This window comes from Hirundo rustica, chromosome 6 (assembly GCF_015227805.2).
Source record: "Hirundo rustica isolate bHirRus1 chromosome 6, bHirRus1.pri.v3, whole genome shotgun sequence".
Taxonomy (NCBI): Eukaryota; Metazoa; Chordata; class Aves; order Passeriformes; family Hirundinidae; genus Hirundo; species Hirundo rustica.
Genome location: NC_053455.1, coordinates 55,761,098 through 55,781,552, shown reverse-complemented (window position 1 = coordinate 55,781,552; position 20,455 = coordinate 55,761,098). Strand labels below are relative to the sequence as shown.

The 20,455-nt window shown below is 40.0% G+C and overlaps 2 protein-coding genes across 2 annotated transcripts in view; one reads left to right on the top strand and one right to left on the bottom strand.

Moving 5' to 3' along the window:
* Positions 1-5,001, top strand: part of CCDC73 (coiled-coil domain containing 73) — a 55,190-nt gene extending 50,189 nt beyond the window's left edge. The window contains exons 18-19 of the mRNA XM_040066863.2: positions 1,148-1,281; positions 3,956-5,001. Of these exons, the coding sequence (XP_039922797.1) occupies positions 1,148-1,281; positions 3,956-4,165 (344 nt within the window). The 3' untranslated portion in view covers positions 4,166-5,001. The remainder of the gene's footprint in view (positions 1-1,147; positions 1,282-3,955) is intronic.
* Positions 5,002-5,046: 45 nt separating this feature from the next.
* Positions 5,047-19,523, bottom strand: EIF3M (eukaryotic translation initiation factor 3 subunit M). The gene is made up of 11 exons (XM_040066864.2): positions 19,406-19,523; positions 17,924-18,056; positions 16,844-16,982; positions 16,351-16,474; positions 15,815-15,909; positions 11,317-11,400; positions 10,026-10,125; positions 9,527-9,608; positions 6,314-6,457; positions 5,703-5,763; positions 5,047-5,298 (listed from the first exon to the last, which is right to left on the bottom strand). Exons 1-11 carry the CDS (start codon positions 19,445-19,447, stop codon positions 5,178-5,180), a joined length of 1,125 nt encoding a protein of 374 aa, XP_039922798.1. The 5' UTR covers positions 19,448-19,523; the 3' UTR covers positions 5,047-5,177.
* Between the last annotated feature and the right edge of the window lie 932 nt (positions 19,524-20,455).

Here is a 20,455-nt window from a genome sequence, read left to right as displayed (position 1 = left end):
TAGTTAGTTAGTTAGTTTTTAAGTTTTTTGTTTGTTGTTGTTGTTTTGTGGTGTTTTTCTGTTTTGTTTTGTTTTGGTTTTTTGACTGACTGAAGCACAAACCATTTAGCCATATGGGAGACCTAGTGGTGAAGGGAATTGGTGAGAGTTTAGGAAACCTATCTGAGGGAATTCCTTCTTCTGCCTCATCACAGTGCAATTTACCATTTATACGCTGGTTCCCAGAGAGCAGACACTCCACATCAGTAAATGAAGGAATGACCTGGGAATGGGAAAGATCTTCCTGGCAGATGATTAAAAAAGAAAACAAACACATAATCATTTTCCTCTTCCTTCCAAGAGAAAATGTGAAATAACTGTTACATAACCATAGGTATGGCAACATAGGTATGGTAAGATGGTTGTCATAGCAAAACAAGATTTTACTGTCATGCAGTGATCCACAGGCATCTGTGTAGTGACAAAACAGCTCCTGTTTGCATTGTGAGGCATTGTGAAAGCATCCTTGTATTTTCACCTTGCAAGGAGTTTGATACTGGCTTCAACAGAATCTACTGGTGCTGCATAAAGCCTTTGAAGGAGTGGAGGCATATTCTTGGCTGCGATTAATCTACTCACCTGCCTTTCCTACCTTTAGTAGATGGCTATTGCCTGACCCCCTGAATCATCAGGTATAGCCATTAACAAAAAGATTCCTTATTTAAAGTGTTTTTTGATTGTCTGAAAAGGTTTGTATTCATGTCCTTTATTACAAGTCACCCTGGAATATCATGCTATAACAGCATTAACTATGCATTTTATTATCGTTATCAGAAGGTGAGTTTAAAGTAATAGTGCTTGAAAAAATATACTCAGAATACTTAAGAGTACATACACTTTCTATAAATCACTTTTCTGTCATTAACTTAATATGTGAAAATGAGAGAAAACATTTTTAATCAACGTAGAAACATACTTCATCTTTAGAGAAAAAATAGATGAAGCATGTGAAAGAAAAAAATGAAGGGCAAAAGCCTACAACAAAGATCCAGTGATTTAAAACAAAAATATTTGATTTTTTAAGATCAGAGGTAAACCAGTTTAGTTACTCACAATTAGTGCCTGGAGACTAAACTGCAGTTGTTACCATTTCCTTTTTGTCAATCAGGTTCCTGCAGTTTGAACAGAGCTGCCAACACTTTGAATACTTCTAGTATCCACCGAGAGCCCCAGGGAGAGCCTAGTGAAGAATGGAATGCTACAGCAAAGGCTTTTTATGATTCTTCTTTTCCCACAGAACATGTAAGTCAATTAAAAATATTGCAGACCAGACCTCAGTGAGCTAATTCCACAGATATTTGTACAACTGTACCCATCTGGATACTTTAAGGCTGAGTCAATCTCCGAAATAATATCAAAAGGGCAACAAGACACCATTTTTCACAATTAAGGTTGATAGAAAGCAGCAGGAAAAAGTCACAGCATATGAATCAAACAGATGCTAACCAGTCTGTTTGGGAGGGGAGGAACAGGCTAGTCCATTGTGTACCCTAATAAAAATCATCACCTACAGTAAAAGTAGAAGTTAAAAAAAAAAGGAAAATAGTAGTATGTAAAAATATAAAAACATTGTTTCCTCTATTACTTGATAGCACCATGTCATTTAAAAGAATTAATGAAAGAATAAAAATTCAGCACATCTATGAATTGGAGCTTATCCATTTATCACACACTGTAGTTATGTGATGCCCTATTTAGAGTAATCTTTCTATTTTGTAGGGTAACATTATCCAAAGACATAAAAACCTGTTGCTTCTCAGTGGCTCATCACTGCATTTTCAGATCTATGTTAGACTCGAGCTTAAACAGCTCTAACAGCTCTATTAGAATTTGACCCAATGCTGAATGTATCATTCTAAAGCGATACAATAATTTACAGCTGCAGTTGACCTTTCCTTTTTAGGAGAGGTTCTAGAGGTATTTCTCAGGTAGTTAGGGCTGTCTCTGGATGAGCTGTACAGTGGTTTCAAATTACAAAGTTGAGTGACTTTTGCAGATAATCAAGGCTTGATGCCATCAGCACCCACATTCCCTGAAATTCACAACACTGACGTTTAAAATTACTCGACTTTCCGAGCCTGACTCTACTTGTGAATGACACTGAGGTGGATTTTCCACGGAACACAGTGGTGGTGTTTACTGTGTCTCCTGCTTTTTCTCAGAGGTGGAGCCAGGACCTGAGTGAACTCCACTATGTAATGTATAGCTGAAGCCAAGCTGTATTTCATTATCTGATTGTGGTATGTCTGCTTTGTCACCTCCAAACTGAAGCTCCTGCTAGCTGTGCTAGCTAAGTACAAGCAGAGATGGACAAGAACAGTGCCTTGCTGGTTTCACCTTAGATTTTCCAAATCCTTAATCTACAAAATCTCGGCCTGCAATAATGCAGAGCACTCCCTCCTTTCTGTGTTGGTGTCATTCTAATACCTTCTGTTCTCAGCTTTGTCATTTTAATGACCAATATAAACAAGCTGTTGGGAGGTTAAAAATGGGCTTGACAGTTTTTTGCTGCTTCGTTTGCTTTGACTAACATGGATGATTGCAACTAGAGCAGACCCAAGTCTCCTACAATTTGGGTAATCTCATTCAACCACAGTACAGTACTCTAAAAAGGGATAAAAATTATAAACAAATGCTACAGGTGAACTTATAATTCTAGTAAAAATATTAAGAACTGCTTTAAACATTAGTCTGTCCCATGGTAAGGATGAATAAGCACCCCCAGCTCAGTTTAAACATGCAATTTTCAGTACAGGAAAGTACTTGCAGTGAAGTATGACCTGTTTGTTGCTGAGGCCTTGGGGCAAAGCATGAGAGAATTAACAGGCTGAAACTTTTACTGCTCAAATGGAGATGTTACTTTCTCACTGAAAGGGAGACGCCAGTCATTACCGACCTGAAGTATCAGTACCTTCAGCTGCATGGCAGCAACATTATTACAAATGCAGTAATGAACAATTTGCACGGATTTTATCGTTCATGTTTCAGACTTTAAGAAATGCTTGTACAGTAGGGAAGGTAAATTTTAGCACAAAATTAATGTGCTAAAATAAAGGTAGGCCTGATAAAGACACAGTGCCTTAAGAGTTGTCTGGGGCACAGGTGCCTAGTATTAAAAAAATGAGCAGAGGGGGAAGGTCTCATCTTGTGATCCGTGCAAGAGGAGGCCCCTAGCACAGGAGCAGAGTCTGAGAGGTCACCTTGCAGATCCCCTGCAGCACTGGCTCCGTGCTGTACCTCGCTCAGGTGGCTGGTGCTGTGTGCTGCTCCCTCAAGAGCCACACAATCCCAGGTTACAAGTGGAGAACTCATCATTCAAATGCAAGGGTTTTGCTCATCAGGCAAAAAACCTGTTTCCCTACTGTGTTGCCATCTGTCTTTGATTTGGATAGATATGAAGTAGTTAACAGTAATATATCAAAGAGTAATTAAAACTATTAAAAGAACAAAAAGATTTTTAACATAAAAACCCCAACCTACTACCAACCTTGCATTACTGATGTTTGCTTTCTAATCTATACAGTGGAGAGGGAGTGAACACCATAAACCTCATGGTTTTGGGTTTTGTTAATCAAATGCTTGCATAGCAATAGAAATGTCAGTTGCAACATTAAACTCTTCAATTAAGCTATTTCTTTTGCTAATCTGCATTCTAATACAAGCTTGTCTTTTTAAAATCACACTCTTGTACCAAGTCTTATGTTAAAGTTTGGTTTTTAAAAGCATAATTGTCATTATCAAGTTTTCTAAATTAAATAAGATGCAAACGCTTCAAATTAAACATCTTTTTTCCAATTGATTTATTTTCCTGTTAACATTTCCTCGTTTGCCTAATATTCAGCAAAAATGCAACAATCTGAACCTTTGTATGTGAATTCTACCAGGTTATCAACTGTTAACATTTGTAATCTGTCAGGTTAAAGAAGGAATTGCTGCTTTAGAGAACAAGCAGAAGTCCTCTCACATGACTGTCACTCCAGCAAGAAGTGAAAAAGCACTCAAAGGTGAGGACAGCTGCTCTCTTCGGAACTCCATTATACAAAACCAAATAGGAGGAATCAAGAAACTACTGAATTTGGACAGACTTCATTCAGCAAAAAAAAGAAAATATGAAGAAGGCCAGTGAAGATGAGTGTCAGGAGATAAGCATTCTTTTAGGAGTAGACACATCACTTACGTCACCCAGATTTGTAGAGGTATTCCTACAGAATCTGGTGTATATATATGTGTAGTTTCCTGTTTAATGTAGCATGTTAACAGTTCTTATGTTCAAAAATGTATACAATTCCTATTCCTAATGTTAGTTCTGGTTCTGCCATCAGATTCAAGTTCTTACTGGCTTTGTCCAAAGTTAAAAAGTTCGTAAATTAATGTTTTTATATATGTTTAGTACAATTAAGTAATTACTAAACTGCACTCTTCTCCTGCTCCTCTGAAGATTTGGCTGAAATAGTTCAATTCATTTTCTCTGACAGACTGCTCACTCAGCTTTCAGGAAAAATCACCTCCAACTGTTTCAGAATACAATGGGTTCTGCAAACATTTACAGCTACTTCCAGCAGTTCTAAGTGGCAGAAGAAGGGAAAAATCTTCTGATTACCTTGACTGCCAAATTATTTAAATATATCTGTTGTAGTTTCTGTAACAGTGAGGTCTCTTTCGAAAAACACTGAAGGATCAGGTATGACTACAGAGGTAAGGCAGCAGATCTGACTTCGTGAAGTTTCACTTCTATTGGGTCACCTTTCTCCTCCCTTGGGTCTAAGTGAAATTTTCTCTTACTCTGAAAAATACTTGGACCACCATTTTTCTGACCTTCCTCCCTTCCTCCCCACACCTCGTGCAAAGAAAGGTCCTCATCCTGTAAAATGAACAAAGGAAGCATAGCCAGTATTGCCAGTTTCTTGTCACTGATTATGTAAAAAAAAAAGCAACAGAAGACATTTTCCCATGTTAGTTTTATTGCCATTTTTTCCTTTTTTTTTTTTTTTTTTTTTGTGTGTGTGTGTGTGTCAATTTAGAATATTTAGCTTCTTTAAACCAATTGCATACATTTTTTGGAAACATTCACAAATTGTCAAAGTTTTGAATAAAATTCATCTATAGCAATATTACTAGGTCAAAAAAAAAAAAAAATCTTAGGTGTCTGAGAGACTGAGGAGACTGTTTTTCACTTGATTCAAATTTTGTTTCCAGGTGTTTAGAGTGTCATACAATTGCTGCCACTGCTGCTTTCCAAAGGTCCGATGTGTGCTGTGACTGGAGAAGTAAAACAAAATTGGGAGAAGATTACTAGAGATGTCACACTCACTTAATCATTCCACTGTAGCATTACTTTACTCTCCTGAGCAAATAGGAAAATTCTGGTTTTCTCTCTTTAGAAAGCACTGCACTTCAGTTAAGAGAATTCTGTAGCCTTTCCAAATATATAATGCAACAACAGTCATTAGTATTCTTGTCACTAGTAGGTCATTAAATGAAATGTCCTGGAAAGTAAGACTCTTTCATTAAATAAGCTAATCACATTCAGTGTGAGCTTTAATAAAATTATGATAAATAGCAACTATTTAACTACCCTGCTTCTACTTAGAATATTCTACAAATGTAAGTGAAATAATTAGAACACACAAAGTTCTGCAAAATGCCATGAGGAACTGTCTTACCTGACGACGACTTTCCTCTGTGTCTGATCTATTTTGCAGTACACCATCTTTGTCTTTACAGCTGCAAAAAAACAACACTGTTTGGAGCAACATTTTCATGATAGTGCAAAGGTATTAAACTGCACAAAAATGGTTCAAAATGAGATCAATACAATCACAAGAACACAGCAATTCACTTAATCTGTTTTGCTGTTGGTTTTAATGGCCTAGTAGGCAGAAAAGCAAGATGATGTAACAGAACGAAGGTCATGCACGAATCCTATTGTTTGGTGCCAATCTATTAAAGCAATATCCTGTACAGATTTTATGAACTTCTCTCCCCTACAAATACATCCTGTTTTAATGACAGCAAACAAAACCAGATGACAAATTAAACCTACAAACAATTTATTAGTTCTGTAAAGAATTACATGAGATACAGTTCCTGTCACTGAGAAGAAAAACACTGGTTAAAACACAACAGTTGGGCCTGTCTTTAAACATGAAGTTGTGCAGCTTTACCTTGTAAAAAGCACAGGAATTAAAATTAATACTGTTCTTAACATTCAGCATAAGCTTAGAAGACTATAAAGGTCTTGTTCATGAGTGCTGTGTGCAGAACCAGTTCTTACCATCAATGACAAATGCTTCTACATCATCAGCCCCGATCTGGAGTTCCTGCTGCATTGTGTCAAATGAGATTTCTTTGTTCTCTACAGCCATTCCCATGAAGGTAAGGAGCCTCATCTTGGCCATATTGTGTTCGTGCAACAAGCCTGAGAAAGAGTGTTGATAGTTTAACTAGGGATTTAATTATAATTCATACAAATAATTTGCTTTTCATGTTATTTTTACTATTTATGCTTCCAATCATTTAAAATTTATTTCACATTGAAATATAGTCTACTTCTCCTTATCAACAGTTTTTTTGAGGTAAAATACTAAATCCTGCATCTGCCTTGTCTTTTGCTAAAAATAGCAAGTTACATTGTGAATTCATCAAAACTCAGCTGTTTTTTAGCAAAAATGTATTATCTACAAAAGTTTATTTTTTGAGCAGTAAAAACATCACCTAAATGGAATGTGAGGTGGTGAGGGTGCAAGCAAAATTTTCAGTTGCATCACCTGGAAGAACACCAATGCAACAAAATGGAAAATCCATGGCTGGTTATGTCAAAAATCTTCACACAGCCTCACCATTCATTCTCCTGTAGCTTCTGGAAAATAAACCTCTCACAGTGATGGCTCCAGAACATAACATTGTGGAGCCAGAAGAAAGCATTTTGCCTCTGAATTTGTTTGTCCACAGCAAAAAAGGCATCGTGAGGCCCATGTAAGCATCCAGTGTGGCTCAGAAAAGTGCCGTTCAAAACCATGGATAAGATCCATCTAAAAGAATGGATACTGAGGTCAGGTTGCATCTTTTACAAGATTGCATAAACGCCAACACAAGGAACTGAACCAAGGCCTTGCAGGTCTAAATCAGAGACCATTTTCCTGGAAAAACATCTAGGTCAACCAAGTTAAGTCACTGAGATGAAACAAGGTATTTCTTAATCCCAAAGTCCATGAGGTACCAACTAAGATCCCATGGAAGTTTCTAAAATGAGTATCAATCTTTTCATTCTAGAATGACATTATAAACATTCCCATAGCTTCAGTAAATATGTAAGTTTGGAATTTATAACACCCATGCACTAGCAGGGAAGCACATTAGTGCAGGACATCATGTTGTGTTAATTAGCTGTAATTATGATGCACGTTCCCTATTTGGCACCGATTCAACAAAAACGCGATCACCATAATTCATACGAACGAGGAGCACCAGCAACTATACCTAACTGGGTTTAATGGAACTCTACAAGCATCAAAAAATCAATTAGCACACATTAACCCTAATTAACAAATGCAAATGAGATGCTGATTAACTTTGCGAAGAATGCTGATAATACCAGATTAACTGTGGCCATGTTAGGGCGATGCAGTTGACACAGATAATGCTACTGCTGGCCTAAGTTGTCAGCATTAATAAAACAACAAATTGTAACAAAGCAATGCTGCCTGTACGAGCCTTCCTGGGCCAGTTCTAAGTGGAAAGGTTAGAAAGGTTACAACTATAGCCCATGCTTTACTGCCACTAGAATCCTATTCTAAACAGCCTTTTAAAACAAAGGTATTTTGGCATGTTATTAAAAAAAAAAAATCTCTAAAGCATGGTTAAAAATCTCATTGCTTTTGGGAACAGATCATTTTTGAATGCCCCATCTAATAACTGCATTCTTGTCTCGACCAAACCGCCCTTGTTTTTCAAAGCCATGGCTGAGCCATCAGCTCCCAGCATTTCCATCTGTGCTGCCTCCCAATCTCTGCTTGTCCATTGCTCAAAGACACAGAGTTTCTGAGCACACCACAGAGAAATCAACGTAAGTGCAAGTTAAGACTGTCTTTCCAGTTGCACAGGCATTTAAGGACTTTACTAAGATTATGTCAATCTTAGATATGTTCAAAGTTCACACACTGAATTAATTCATGGAGGGAAGCACAGACACAGGGAGGCAAGGCAAAAGAAACCACAACTGAGTATAATACAATTAATGCTACATAAATGTGTAATTGATCTTCTAAAAATTTATTCAAATGTTGCTGTAACAGCAATTTCAGCAAATACTTCTGCGGACAAGTACCTAAAAGATAAGCCCCAAACCCACTTTCCCCTAAGAAAGAAAAGCCTAAGATGTCTGCATAACTAATGTTCAGATATACCTGACTAAAAATACACTTATCCTATACACACATTTACAAGCTACCAAAAACCTGCTGCTAATTTTACCCACCAAAAAATCCCATTGGTATTTCCACCATTTCAGTACCTGAAGTACCACCATTTTAAAGCTCTGAGGGCAATTATTCTAAGAATTGTATCACACTCCATTAAACAAAATAATGCATGTGTTAAAAAGCTGCACTGAACTGTTTTACAAAAAGTATGGCTTTCCTCAAATGCATCCAAGGCAGTGTTTAAGTGTCATTTGAAAATCAAAGTTATAAAAAAAATATTGTATTTTTATGGAAACATTTATTCATTACCAATATGTCAAAACCTTAATGCAGTAATAAAAAAATCTGCATCATTGAGCAATTTCTGCATTGTCACTGACCCCTGTCCTAAAAAGCCTGAATATAAAAAACGTAATTTTAATGCATGCAATAGCTTATGAACCAGTGCTCCTTTGAAACAGTCAATTACACATCAACGGGGGAGTGTCAAAGTGTTAATTACTACTCCTTTTTTCCACAGTGTGTAAATAAAGAGGGTGCTGACATTAACATTCCATCACATTGCTTCATGTGATGAAACAAATTAACTGGGACAGACTGTGGCTTGCTGGGTCTAATGCATCAGCACACACAGACACACACTCACACACACACAATTTGCATGCTTTATCTTACTGCTCAGAAGTATTTGCTGTTACAAAGTTATTCATCATTTAAAAAAATAGGAGATTTATACAAGCTGGCAGTTTCCTCAATGCAGTTGTGGATCTCTGGCCTAGCCTAGAGTATGAATGTGTTAAAACCTTTCAGGAGGGGGGTTCAAAGAGAAAAAAAACCCAGTGAGTAAAACCACAGTTCTCTTCCAAAGCCCATAAACCAGCTTGTTCTCAAAGAACAAACCACAGTTAGATGGCCCACTCATAATCTACAAGAGGTTATCATGTACAAACTCTAATCTGTTATGAAAATTCCTTGCTTCAATCCATGGATTCAAACTGAATCCATGAATTGGATTCCATACCTTAAACCACGTAAATAGTCAGAAATGTAATGATCTGAAAACTTACCCAGGGAGTCAATGAAGTCTTTGTTGTTCTGATAAAACTTGACATAGGATGCTAGTTTAGCACTTACAAAAATTGTCAAAAGCTAGAAGATAAAAAACAAACACGAGAACAGTTTAAATATTATCTTGGTTTCCCCCTTTGCAGGCTGGACAGATATAGATAGAAACTATGAGTATTGAACAGAAAAATAAGCTGTTAAGAGCTGAAATTCTGTCTTCTGTCAATAGATGTGGGCGGTCTGGGCTGAGCTTACTTCCTTTCCCCAGATTTAAGATTTGCTACAGAACTCGTGTGAGGGCAGGACTTGTAACTGAGTTTCTGAAACTCTGAAAGGGAAACATTTCACGTGCAACTTTTATTTTAAAGACTGTAAAAGAAATAGCACTCTGCAGCTCAGGATTAGTGACACAGATAACTATCCTAATGGATTTCAAAAGACAGATTCAAACAAAGCAGTCTACTGCTATCAAACCACCTTACTAAAAACAAAGTTACTTACATCATGAATAAGTTCTCCTTCCAAAAATTTGACTGGTTTTAAGGCAAGAAGATGATCAAAGAGAAAGGTATTTGGATCTTTCAATGCTCGTACAATACATCTGATGAGAAAAGGAAAACACTTACTTTGAAAGCAATACACATCTTTATGACTAAGAGCAACTCAATTTGTTGTTCTTTGCTTTCTATGTCACATTCCAAGGTTAAACTTCATTTTACAGATGGAAAAACCAAGGAACAGGAAGCATTAAGTAATTTGTTCGGTATCCCAAATTAAATGTGCCAGGTGGTCAAACCATAGTTCACACTACAGTTTCCATCTATGCATTATTTCCAGCACAGCCTGTGTTCCTAGAGGTATTTTCACTGTGCTCCTAAATTTCATAGAATTGTTTTGGGAGATTTAATTATACTTGAATATGTGACACAAAACAGAGAAAACCCCAACACCAAACAGTGCAAGGCCCAGGAACTATCAGTTGCAGCTCCAGACTAGAAACAGGAACTCCAGATGAAAGCTTTTCTCAACAGCACATGAGAAGCCTTGGCTTGCTCTGCCACACAAGGACACCAGGAGAAGCCAAGCTCTGCATGGACACAGCCCTGGACACACGAGTTCTCCCAGAGGGAACTCACTGCAGGTTGCTGTAGGGTAGTCAGGGAAGTTCCCACTTATGCACAGACACTAATTTTCCAAAGGAGTAATCCTGATTTCCTCCACGGTTAAGTACAAACAACTCCCTTGAGAACTACTCGCAGTGCACATCTGGCAGAACTTAAAGAACTAATTCCTAAGAAAAATCATGTTAGTTAGAACATCAAAACACAGACATTTACTCATTTTGGCCAGTGGGGAAAATGCACTGTTATGAATCAATTTAGTCCCAGCTTGTTCAACAGGTAAGCTTATTTCTGTGCAGTTTACATCCTTTGTACTTGCACACAGAGAAGAGAGCAACAATGTTTTTTCAAGAGAAAGCGCTGTTTGAAAAGAATGCTCACGGTTAGAAAATAAAACAGGCAAAAAGTAAAACAATCTGAAATAAAGGATTCCAGTACAGACCCAGGGCTGATCTCTCTCACCAGTGAGCAGAAACACTCCTGTGCACTTGCACACTGGAATAAACCTGGCTGCTACAACCTCTGCAGATTGAGTCAGCAAGGCTACAGAAGAGGCCATGGCAGGGCCCTTGGCCTGCCAGGCCATTCAATACTCTTAACAGTAAGGGCATCAAACTAATTTGGTAATTGAGGAAAAGTTACTTTTAAGGAAACTGGGAAGTCAGTATTACCTGTGAGCATCAACTCTAGCCTGGGAAGCATTGTCCTCTGTGTAACTTCCCAACAGCTCCACCATTACTTTTGCTGCTGTGTCACTATAGAAAAAAATACAGTTACCTCAGGATTGCTGAAAAAAATAGTTCAAACGAGACACTCAAATATTTAAATAATTCCATTATGATGTTATAGGTCAAATTAAATTACACTTGAAAAAGATGTAGGTGATCCATTTTAATTCTAGTGGAGAGAACAAATGAACTGGATGTATTCTTTCAATTCTTGTTCTACAAAATGTTTATCTTCACCCTTCATTTCATTCTCTTAAACTGATAAATTACCTGCTGGTTATGGAAAAAGCTTTCTGAGCTAGGAACAGCTTTATATGGTTCACCAGAATGCTCCTCTTATGCACATCTGGATTTAATCATTGTGCAATAAGTAGCGCTGCAAAGTTTATTTCAAATGTAAAATGGCATCTCTTAAAGAATATTTATGGTCAGGAAAATGACTGTATAAAAGCTGCTCTCTTCTTTCACAGATCCCCTCTTCAAGTATCCAAGTGAAAGCTGCTCATTTTGTTGATGAAATTACGCAGCCAGCAATGAGACTGGCTGAGGCTGCTGTGAAGCAAACGGCTTCCAGCACTGCTCTGACAGACAGCTTTTAGACAAACAACTCCTTCTCAGAAAGCTGAGCAAGCCTACAGCCTTGTCTACCAGATTATCTTGTAAACAACATCCAATACTACTGCAAACCCGTTTGGAGATCGTTACTGTGTCATTTTAACAGATTTTGATTTATTTTCACTTAACAGTTTTACCACCAAGGCCAGCAACCGCTGATGCTTGTTGCAAAACTTATAACAAATTATCCCACGTGGTCTAAAAGCACACGCAACTTTCCTTAAAACAAAACAAGGCAAGAATAAAGTTTTCATTTGCATTAATGACTTAGGCCAATGGCATAAACTGCACAGGGAAGAACAAACCAACACAGCATGCCCAGTATGTTCTGTGCTTGACAGAGGTTTAGCCCATACAGCAGCAAAGGTCTGAATGGTTTTTGTAGTACAATAACCCTGTCTTTATATGGGTATTTATTTGAAATGTCACCATACACCTGTTTGACAGCCACTCTGTAGGGTGAAGTTTGTTCTCAGAGAACTTACCCGATCTGAGAGATGAGCAGCACAAATATTAAGATATCATGGGCAACACCCAATATCATATATATAACCTTGTACATTTGTTGCCAGGCAGAGGCATTTTCTATAGATCCCAGCACTCCAGAAACATGTTCAGGGATATAAGCTTTAATGAAACACTTGTTTTAAAACTCCAGCATTAAAGAGGTCAGCTTATGTTTTGCCCTGGTAACCAAAATTAACATAGATGAACTGACAGTTCTGTATCAGTGAAAAAAAAATAATTTAGGCAGTTTTATATATGAGAGAAGCATTTGCATGTAAATCAGTCTGTAACTGACTATGATTTTACTACTGGTGAAATCTTACCAAAACTAGATGTTCTAGGACACAAAGGACCAGTTTAATACAGGAATGGCAATATACAGTCAATCAAAGAGGCTCAGCTCATGTGCTATTCAACCTATGAATACACAATTCCTTATTTAATAACAGCTTTTCAGAAGTTGTTCTTGTGCACTTCAGAGCTGTGTTACAATTTTCTGGCACTTTTCCTCTCCTAATCTTTCCCTTAGCAACAAAAATTGAAAACTATCACTTCACTAATTTCCAACAGAATTTTCAGTTCCCTGCCTTTTTTTTCTATTATTATTTTTAAGTTTATTTCACTTGTATTTCTAGGAAACAACAGAATGCTACAAGACAATTACTCCCAAACTGTGTGTGCTAAATTCTTGTGAACCTTGGCAAATATGACAGGCCTTTAGTTTTATATTCTATTCAGTGTCAGATTACTACTGTAAATAAGGCTGTTTCAAGCACTAATACAGATCACTGTTTTACCACAGCTGCTTGTTAAATGTGTCTCACCTAAGGTGCAGATGTGAACATTTTTTCTAGCAAAACAACCTGAGCAAGTACTCTTGGCTCCACTTGCCAGTCTAGATGCATAACTTGACAAAAAGCCAGTGAGAGCTCAAGACTTTTGGTAGACAACAGGAACAAAAAAACCACAGCAGAGCATTCAGAGGCTGAGATGCTGGAATCAAGTCCCTCTCTACATTACATATTAAACTGAACAAAAATTAAATGAAACAATTACTCTGCAGGTGCCTGACATGCTGAGCTTTTTGCTATAAGTTTTAATGGCCAGACTTGCCAGACCTGTTTGAATTTAACTTGGGCAGGGCCAAAGCTGCTGAATCCTACCAGCAGAGACCAGCTTTAAACTGCATCAAGGTGTCTGGAAAAGGTTTGATGAAACAAAGTTTCACTTCTCACCGCAGGAAAAGGGGCACCACACAACCTCTGCACACCTACTTTTTAGGAGCTACCAATCTATTAACTACCAATTGATCCACTGGGAGAAGTCTATTAGCTAGGGAAAACCATCTCTTCTGCCACACTGACCAAAGTTACAACATAATTCAAGCAAATGAAAGAATTCAATTGTCTTAACCAATCTAGTTCTTTTCCCTTGATTATAAATCAACGGTAACTGAGGTATGATTTTCACCCCGTACTTTTCAATTCCCACTTATCTTCCCATACTGCTAGATAGAGCAACATTCCTGCGTGCTATAGCTGGAATGCTGCTGTGAGTTTCCCATACTATTGCAAACACTGCCCACTGATCCAGGAGACAACCAGGTCAAAGGTGCCAGGGTCACTTCTTGTTTTCTTTTCTGGAGAGAAGTGCAAGCGCTCTGAAACACTGCTCTGCTCAGTGCACAGCTTGCTGTAACCCATGGTAAGGACACCGAGTGCAGGAGTCATCTCTTACAGGGTTTGTGGAAGGTTTTATTGGCTATCTTAAAAAATCACCTAAGGTTAGCAAGCAAAAACCATTTAGTAGCAAGGTTACTGGTAGCAGTGGAAACAAAAACTAGAAGTTTAACCCACTGATTTGATAGCAAGACTAGCTAAAAATAGCTGGCTATTAAGTTTGGGAATGAAACTAGTTAAATAAATCAACAGGATGGGAAGTGAGGAAGAGCAGGAATGTCATCAGTGTAGTATTTCTGAAACAAGGTAAGCACTAAGCCATGGGAAAGATCTGTGACTAACATTTCTGAATTTATTTTGACCATCTGAAATCTGTCCTACAGAACTATCGATGCAAAAGCATTTGAGTGTTACAAACAGGAATTCCCAGTAATGTAACTCACAGAGTAACTACTCCATGACGATTAGTCATCCCCAAATTGAGGTTAGTTAAAAACGATCCTGCTATGCTGATACAGCATTTCCAGCCTACAATTCCAGCAGGGCAGAATAAGCCAACTGTCCTGACAGAAGGAACTCTTCTCCACCTGTGAGAGATTCCCACTTGCCTTTTTAAACCCCCAGCAAGGTCACATCTGCAGTCCGACCCCTGCGCAGTCACACAAATGCCCACAGCAGCACAAACACACACAGGTACTGGCAGCTGGAACGGAGGGTACAGGACACAACTTCCTTTTGCAGCACTGCAAGGTTATGCAAATGCTGAAAATGCAAGTGTGGTTCTGGTACCACTGTGAGTCAGCAGTGGAGGGGGCCTGATGCTGCCTCACTATGAAAATCAAAGAAACTTTGAAAAAGTAACTCAGAAAACAGAGTGGAAGGGCAGCCTCCCGATTCCCATCCCAAAGTGCAGAGACAGGTTAAACAGGTTTGAGCTGTTGTGGAACTACACCCTGAGCCACTGGACAGCAGCCCATCTCTGCAGCCCTGGCCAGGGCAGTCAATCCACTGTATCATTTCTGTAAGATAAACTGATGACAGCTCTCAGTTCAGACCTGCATTAATTTACAGGCACCATACACACTGGATTACTCTGCATGCCAGAAGACAGTGGTTTGCCAAGTTTGTTAGATCAAAGATGCTTCTTACAATCCAGGATAATAATTCAAAATGGCCAAGCAGGTAGTCTGTGGACATTAATTTCCATGACTAGTGGAAAGCTCTGTCCTGAAGGTAATGTTTACATAAAAAGACTGATTCTGTTAGCCACGATTGATAAGCCTTCCCACATCATTAAGGAAGAGACAGCACTACCATGCACTATAATGTCAAAAGCGCAATTAAACAATAAACTTGGAGTAATGCTACAATGTACTAAGATGATTATTTATAGAAAGGAATAGTGTTATTTTGGGAGTCTTTGGTTTGCAGTTAATTCACTACTAACTTTAACATCATTGGGAACACTAGTTTAATACAAGACTGCTTAAAAATATTTAAAAAAAACCCAGAAGTGTATTTGGGTTGAATTATTGGTACAGATTAATTTTACAAGTCCTGTGAGAAATACTTTCCCTACAGATCACCTACAGTACATCAAAATACAGAGTTATCTAGTATGTATGACTTGGTTTTTATACCTTTTCTTGCAGTCTACTAGGACATCATAAAGCAGTCTCAGGAGAGTGTGCTTTTTCTCCGTGGCCAGATTCCAGTCAGAAATCCATTTTCGGACCTAGGTAGAATACCAATGAAAAATAAGCATTCAAGAAAATATTACAATAGCACTAGAAATACTTCTCCTTTTCTCCCAAGCATAAAAGGATTAAAAGCATCTCGCACAGAGATTTCTCTTTTAGGTCTTCTGACTCTCATGCTCCCATTGCCCCTTGTCCTATCACTAGTTGCCCATGTCAAAAGCCCCTCTCCCTCTTTAATGAGCTCCCTTTAAAGTGCTGCAAGAAGGGTATCCTGGAGCCTTTATTTCTCCAGGCTGAATAATCCCAATGCTCTCAGCCTCCCCTCACAGGAGAAATGTTGTATCTCTCTAATCATCTTCATGGCAATTTCTCTAGGCTCTGACAATTTGTAAGAGATGGTCAGTATCAGCTGTGAGTGACATTTAGATGCAACATGGCTCATACAAAGGCCACAGCTTGAAAGGTGACTTAATTACCTGATCCAGTTCAGTTGGAATGTACTGGATGGCACCACAGGACGAGGCCACTTTCAGAAGGCTGCAGTACACTGTGTACCTCACAGGAGTGTTCTTGTCCATGCCATGGAAGAGATTGCTCAGGCTAAACCGCAAACAACCCACAGTGGAGTTACAGAGGTTTCAAAAAACATTACCGGAGTGCATGTCAGTGTTAAGACACACGCTAGTACAAAGCATCTGGCAGTGCCTTACATCCATGAATGGTAACAGCTTCCAGTTTTGTAATAATTTTCAGCAAAGCTGAAAACTATGCATACTAATTTTATCTTGTAATACCCGAGGGGAAAAAAAAAAAAATTGGTGTTTCTATTTTATGACAGTGAAAAGAAGATAAAAACAAGTGCTTCCTGCAACACCCCACACTTTGATTTAAAGACATACAAGATAATCCTTCCCCTTCAGAGGCACTATTACTTTGCCAAGTCCACCATTTGCCCCGTGCAATACTTACAGCTGCAGTCTAAGAGATGGGCGCTCTCCTTCCCGAAATTTTACTAACTTCTCACACAGGTTTTCAATCAGTGCTTCTTGTTTGTCAGGTTCCAGGATAAGAAGCAGAGAGACAACGCTGTTCATCACGCTCTCCACATCTGCATAAATCAAAACATGCAGCTGTTTGAAACTGCAAGCAGCAATCAGCAGGTACTTTGTGCTGGATATACTTCTGATAATAATAGTTCATACTTTTGATGTGAATTACCACTTTGCATGAGCAAGAATTGTAAAAGAAAGAAAATGCAAAGATACCAACCTAGATATTCATCAGAATGTACCAGAGTCTTGGCTCAGGTGGGCTTACACCAACACACCTCCATGGAAGACAAAAATTACCACTCTAAGGTCAACACAGAACGTGGTATTTGATATTACACTTGCTCTGAATTGTCTCTTTGCACAAAGGAGAAATCAGAGGAACTCTAGGTTCCACACAGTGCCCTCCTCCTGCACATCCAGGGAACTCCCCATGGTTCTATAGTGGGAACAGTAACACCTACCACTCGAGCACAGTAAAACATTTCACCAAGAGCATGAGGGATACCCAGACCACAGGGAAAATGCCCTCAAGAACAATGAGGCCTATTATAAACCCTCCCCAGCTCCCGTTTCAAACATGGTGTTCCATCCTTTCCAAACAGAACCACACCTGTTTTGTGTTTTCTTTCAGTCTGCCCAATTGTAAGTTCAAGCAAAGGCAAGGAACAAAATTCATTACATATGGAAAATATTATCTATTCCCCCAAAATGACACCTGAGCATCAAAAACTCTATTTTACATACAAGTCTCTACGCCCACACTACAAGCAGAGTCTAGCTCAGCTTCCAACTTCTTCAAACAGTGCTGCATGTTTGGAGAAAGAAGGAGCAGAGTACATGCAAATATTCCATGGCAATGATGGAAATATGCACTTCCAGTTTCATGAAGATGCATAGCTTTTAATGCTCCAGATTTCTAAATCCTGCCAACTGCTACTGTTTGAAATCACCAATAGCAATAAATTTAGCAAAACCAACAAGACTTAGAGATGCAAACCTTTGTCATCCTCTTTCAGGCACACATCACACACTTCGATAATCTGTGCCAGGTCCACATGAAGTCCACCTTCAGCGTTTTCTTCAGAGATTTCTGCTCCTTTGGATTTCAGGTAAGCTCGCAGTTCTGCAGCCTTAAAAAAGAAAAAGAAAATGCATACTAAACAAAACAAAACAGTTGTTTTGTGAATAACAAAGTCAAAGTAATTAAATTTCTTAGATTTTTGTTCTGCCAGATGCCGCACCTGCTGTTTTGCCAGTGACTGAACGCATCACAGATTTGTTGGGCTTTCTCACAGTGTCACTGTGTCACTTACAACTGGGTACTGCATTGCAGGCCTAGTAAGTTTTTGTGACAAAGACACTTTCTTATGAATTTTTACTCTTTTACCCTCTGCAAACTTTAAACAATAAAACCATTAAGCTGCTTCTTCACCAGAAAAGAAAAAAGGTACAAACAAAGCCACTTTAGAGAGGGCAGAACTTTGTCTTCACCACTTCACAACAGTTTCTAATCTAATTACAGAACGGCTTGGATTGGAAGGAACGTTAAAGATCATCTTGCTCCATACCTCTGCCATGGGCAGAGAACTTTCCACTAAACCAGGCTGCCCAAAGCCCCATTCAACTCGGCCTTATAATGTCATGATCTGCCTTCAACTGTCAGGACTTAAACCTACACCAAGAAAATATCCTTCCCTTAGCAACAGGCCTATTCATTATAATTCAGGGCTTCACCAGCAGAACCATAACCCTTCAGAAAAAATCTGAGGCCATATAATTTTTGGCAGAGGGCACTGCTGACTAGGAGGCTGCTGCGACATTTACATATCGTTCAGTGTCAAATCATTCTGGAACCAGAAGAAAAAGCTAAATGCCCTGGGACAAACTGCTGTACTGAGGATGTTTCATGCTAGCTACTTGAGAGGGCTGTACTAGGCATTAAGGCAAGCGAAAACTGGGCTGACGGCTGGTAGCTATGTGTGCATTTCTTGCAGATTTCCAATGTGTATGCGCACACATTGTACGCACATTGTGTATACATGTACACGTATGTGCACATACATACTTCAACAACACTGGGAAAAAGCAGGCCCCAAACCCAAAGGCACAACAGAGCAGCAGCTCAAAGACAGAATTCCCACTTCCCCTGCCTGCAGTACCGAGAATTCCACAAAACCCACACAATGCCCTCATATGAACGCGTTTCCTTCTCCTAAATAAAAAGCAAGGCTGAAGAGCGATGAAAACGAAGTGCCGGAGAGGCACTGAAGAGGGAACTGCAAATATAGGGTTATCTTTCAGCCATTATGTTCAACTTTCTCTAATCGTCTGCTCGATCTCTGTAGGGAACAGCCCAGACGAGCTCGCGGAGCGCTCTCGGCGCGCACGGCGGGGCAGGTCCGGCCCCGGCTGCCGCCCCCCGACACGGCCCGGCCCGGCCCCTCCGGCCCGGGGGCGACAGCTCCCCGGGGGCGCTGACCTGATCCTCCTCGGTGATGTCGATGAAGGCCGGGACGCTCATGGCTCCGAGCACGCCGCGCTCCGGAAAGGCGGAGCGCCTTCCGCCGCCGCTCCAGGCCGCGCCGCTTCCGCTTCCCGCCGCTGGGCGGGCGGGACCTGCGCTCCGACCGCCCTGCCTGGACCGCCCTGGCCGGTTCGGCCCTGGCCGGCTCGGCCCTACCCGGCTCGGCCCTGTCCGGACCGCCCTGCCCAGCTCGGCCCTGCCCGGCTCGGCCTGCCCGCTCCGTCGGCGCTTCCCACCGCCGGGCGGGAACCTGTGACTGCCCGGCCGCGGCCCTTGTGGCTGCCCGGTCTCTCCTCACACACACTCCCGGCTCCCCGTTCCCTTCACATACATACGCCCGGCCCCCCGTTCCCCTCACAAACACACCTTCCTTCATCCCCACTTAAAAGCTGAAGGGCTTCTTGCCTAGTACTTTTTCCAGGACCAGGTTAAATAACAGACTTGGCGTAGGTGTGTCGGGAGTGAAACGTGGTGGGAGTAAGGACAGCAGCTCCCACAGCGGAGGTTGGCCGCATTTTCTTTAGTTTTGTTGAACACCTGTGCTCACGCTCCGCTGAGCAGTGAGGAGCCCTCACTCCCTGTCACCAGTGTGTTGTGCGCGTTTTCTGCTCGAGAACTTTCCTGGTCAGCTCCTGCAGACCACCAGGAACACAGGGTGACTTTCCCTGTGCTCAAAACCTAAAATGAAAGCCAAGAAAGTCATAGAACAGCTAAGGTTGAAAAGACCTCTAAAATCACCAAGTCCAACCAGTAACCCAGTAAGACTGCTGTACGCAAACCTCCTTATTTTATAAACCTGACCAAATCCTGACTAAACTCGTTTACTGAGTCTAATAACTAGAGCGGGGTTTGTAACACCAGGTTCTGAGTCTCCACAGCACTGAGCGCAATGAAACTGATAAAGGCCCACACTGCTTTTATTAAATGTCATTACTCTGCTTAATCATCTGCTTTTAAATAACGCTTCATCTTTTAATTTTTCCATCATATGAATCCTGCCTTATT

Excerpts from the sequence above, each read along its gene's own strand:
- EIF3M (XM_040066864.2), bottom strand. The coding sequence starts at position 19,447 with ATGAGCGTCCCGGCCTTCATCGACATCACCGAGGAGGATCAG. Across the intron at positions 11,401-15,814 it reads CTAGTAGACTGCAAGAAAAG|TGACACAGCAGCAAAAGTAA; the intron begins GTATAAAAACCA and ends TTTTTTCTATAG. Across the intron at positions 9,609-10,025 it reads AAGGAGAACTTATTCATGAT|CTTTTGACAATTTTTGTAAG; the intron begins GTAAGTAACTTT and ends TTTATCTTCTAG.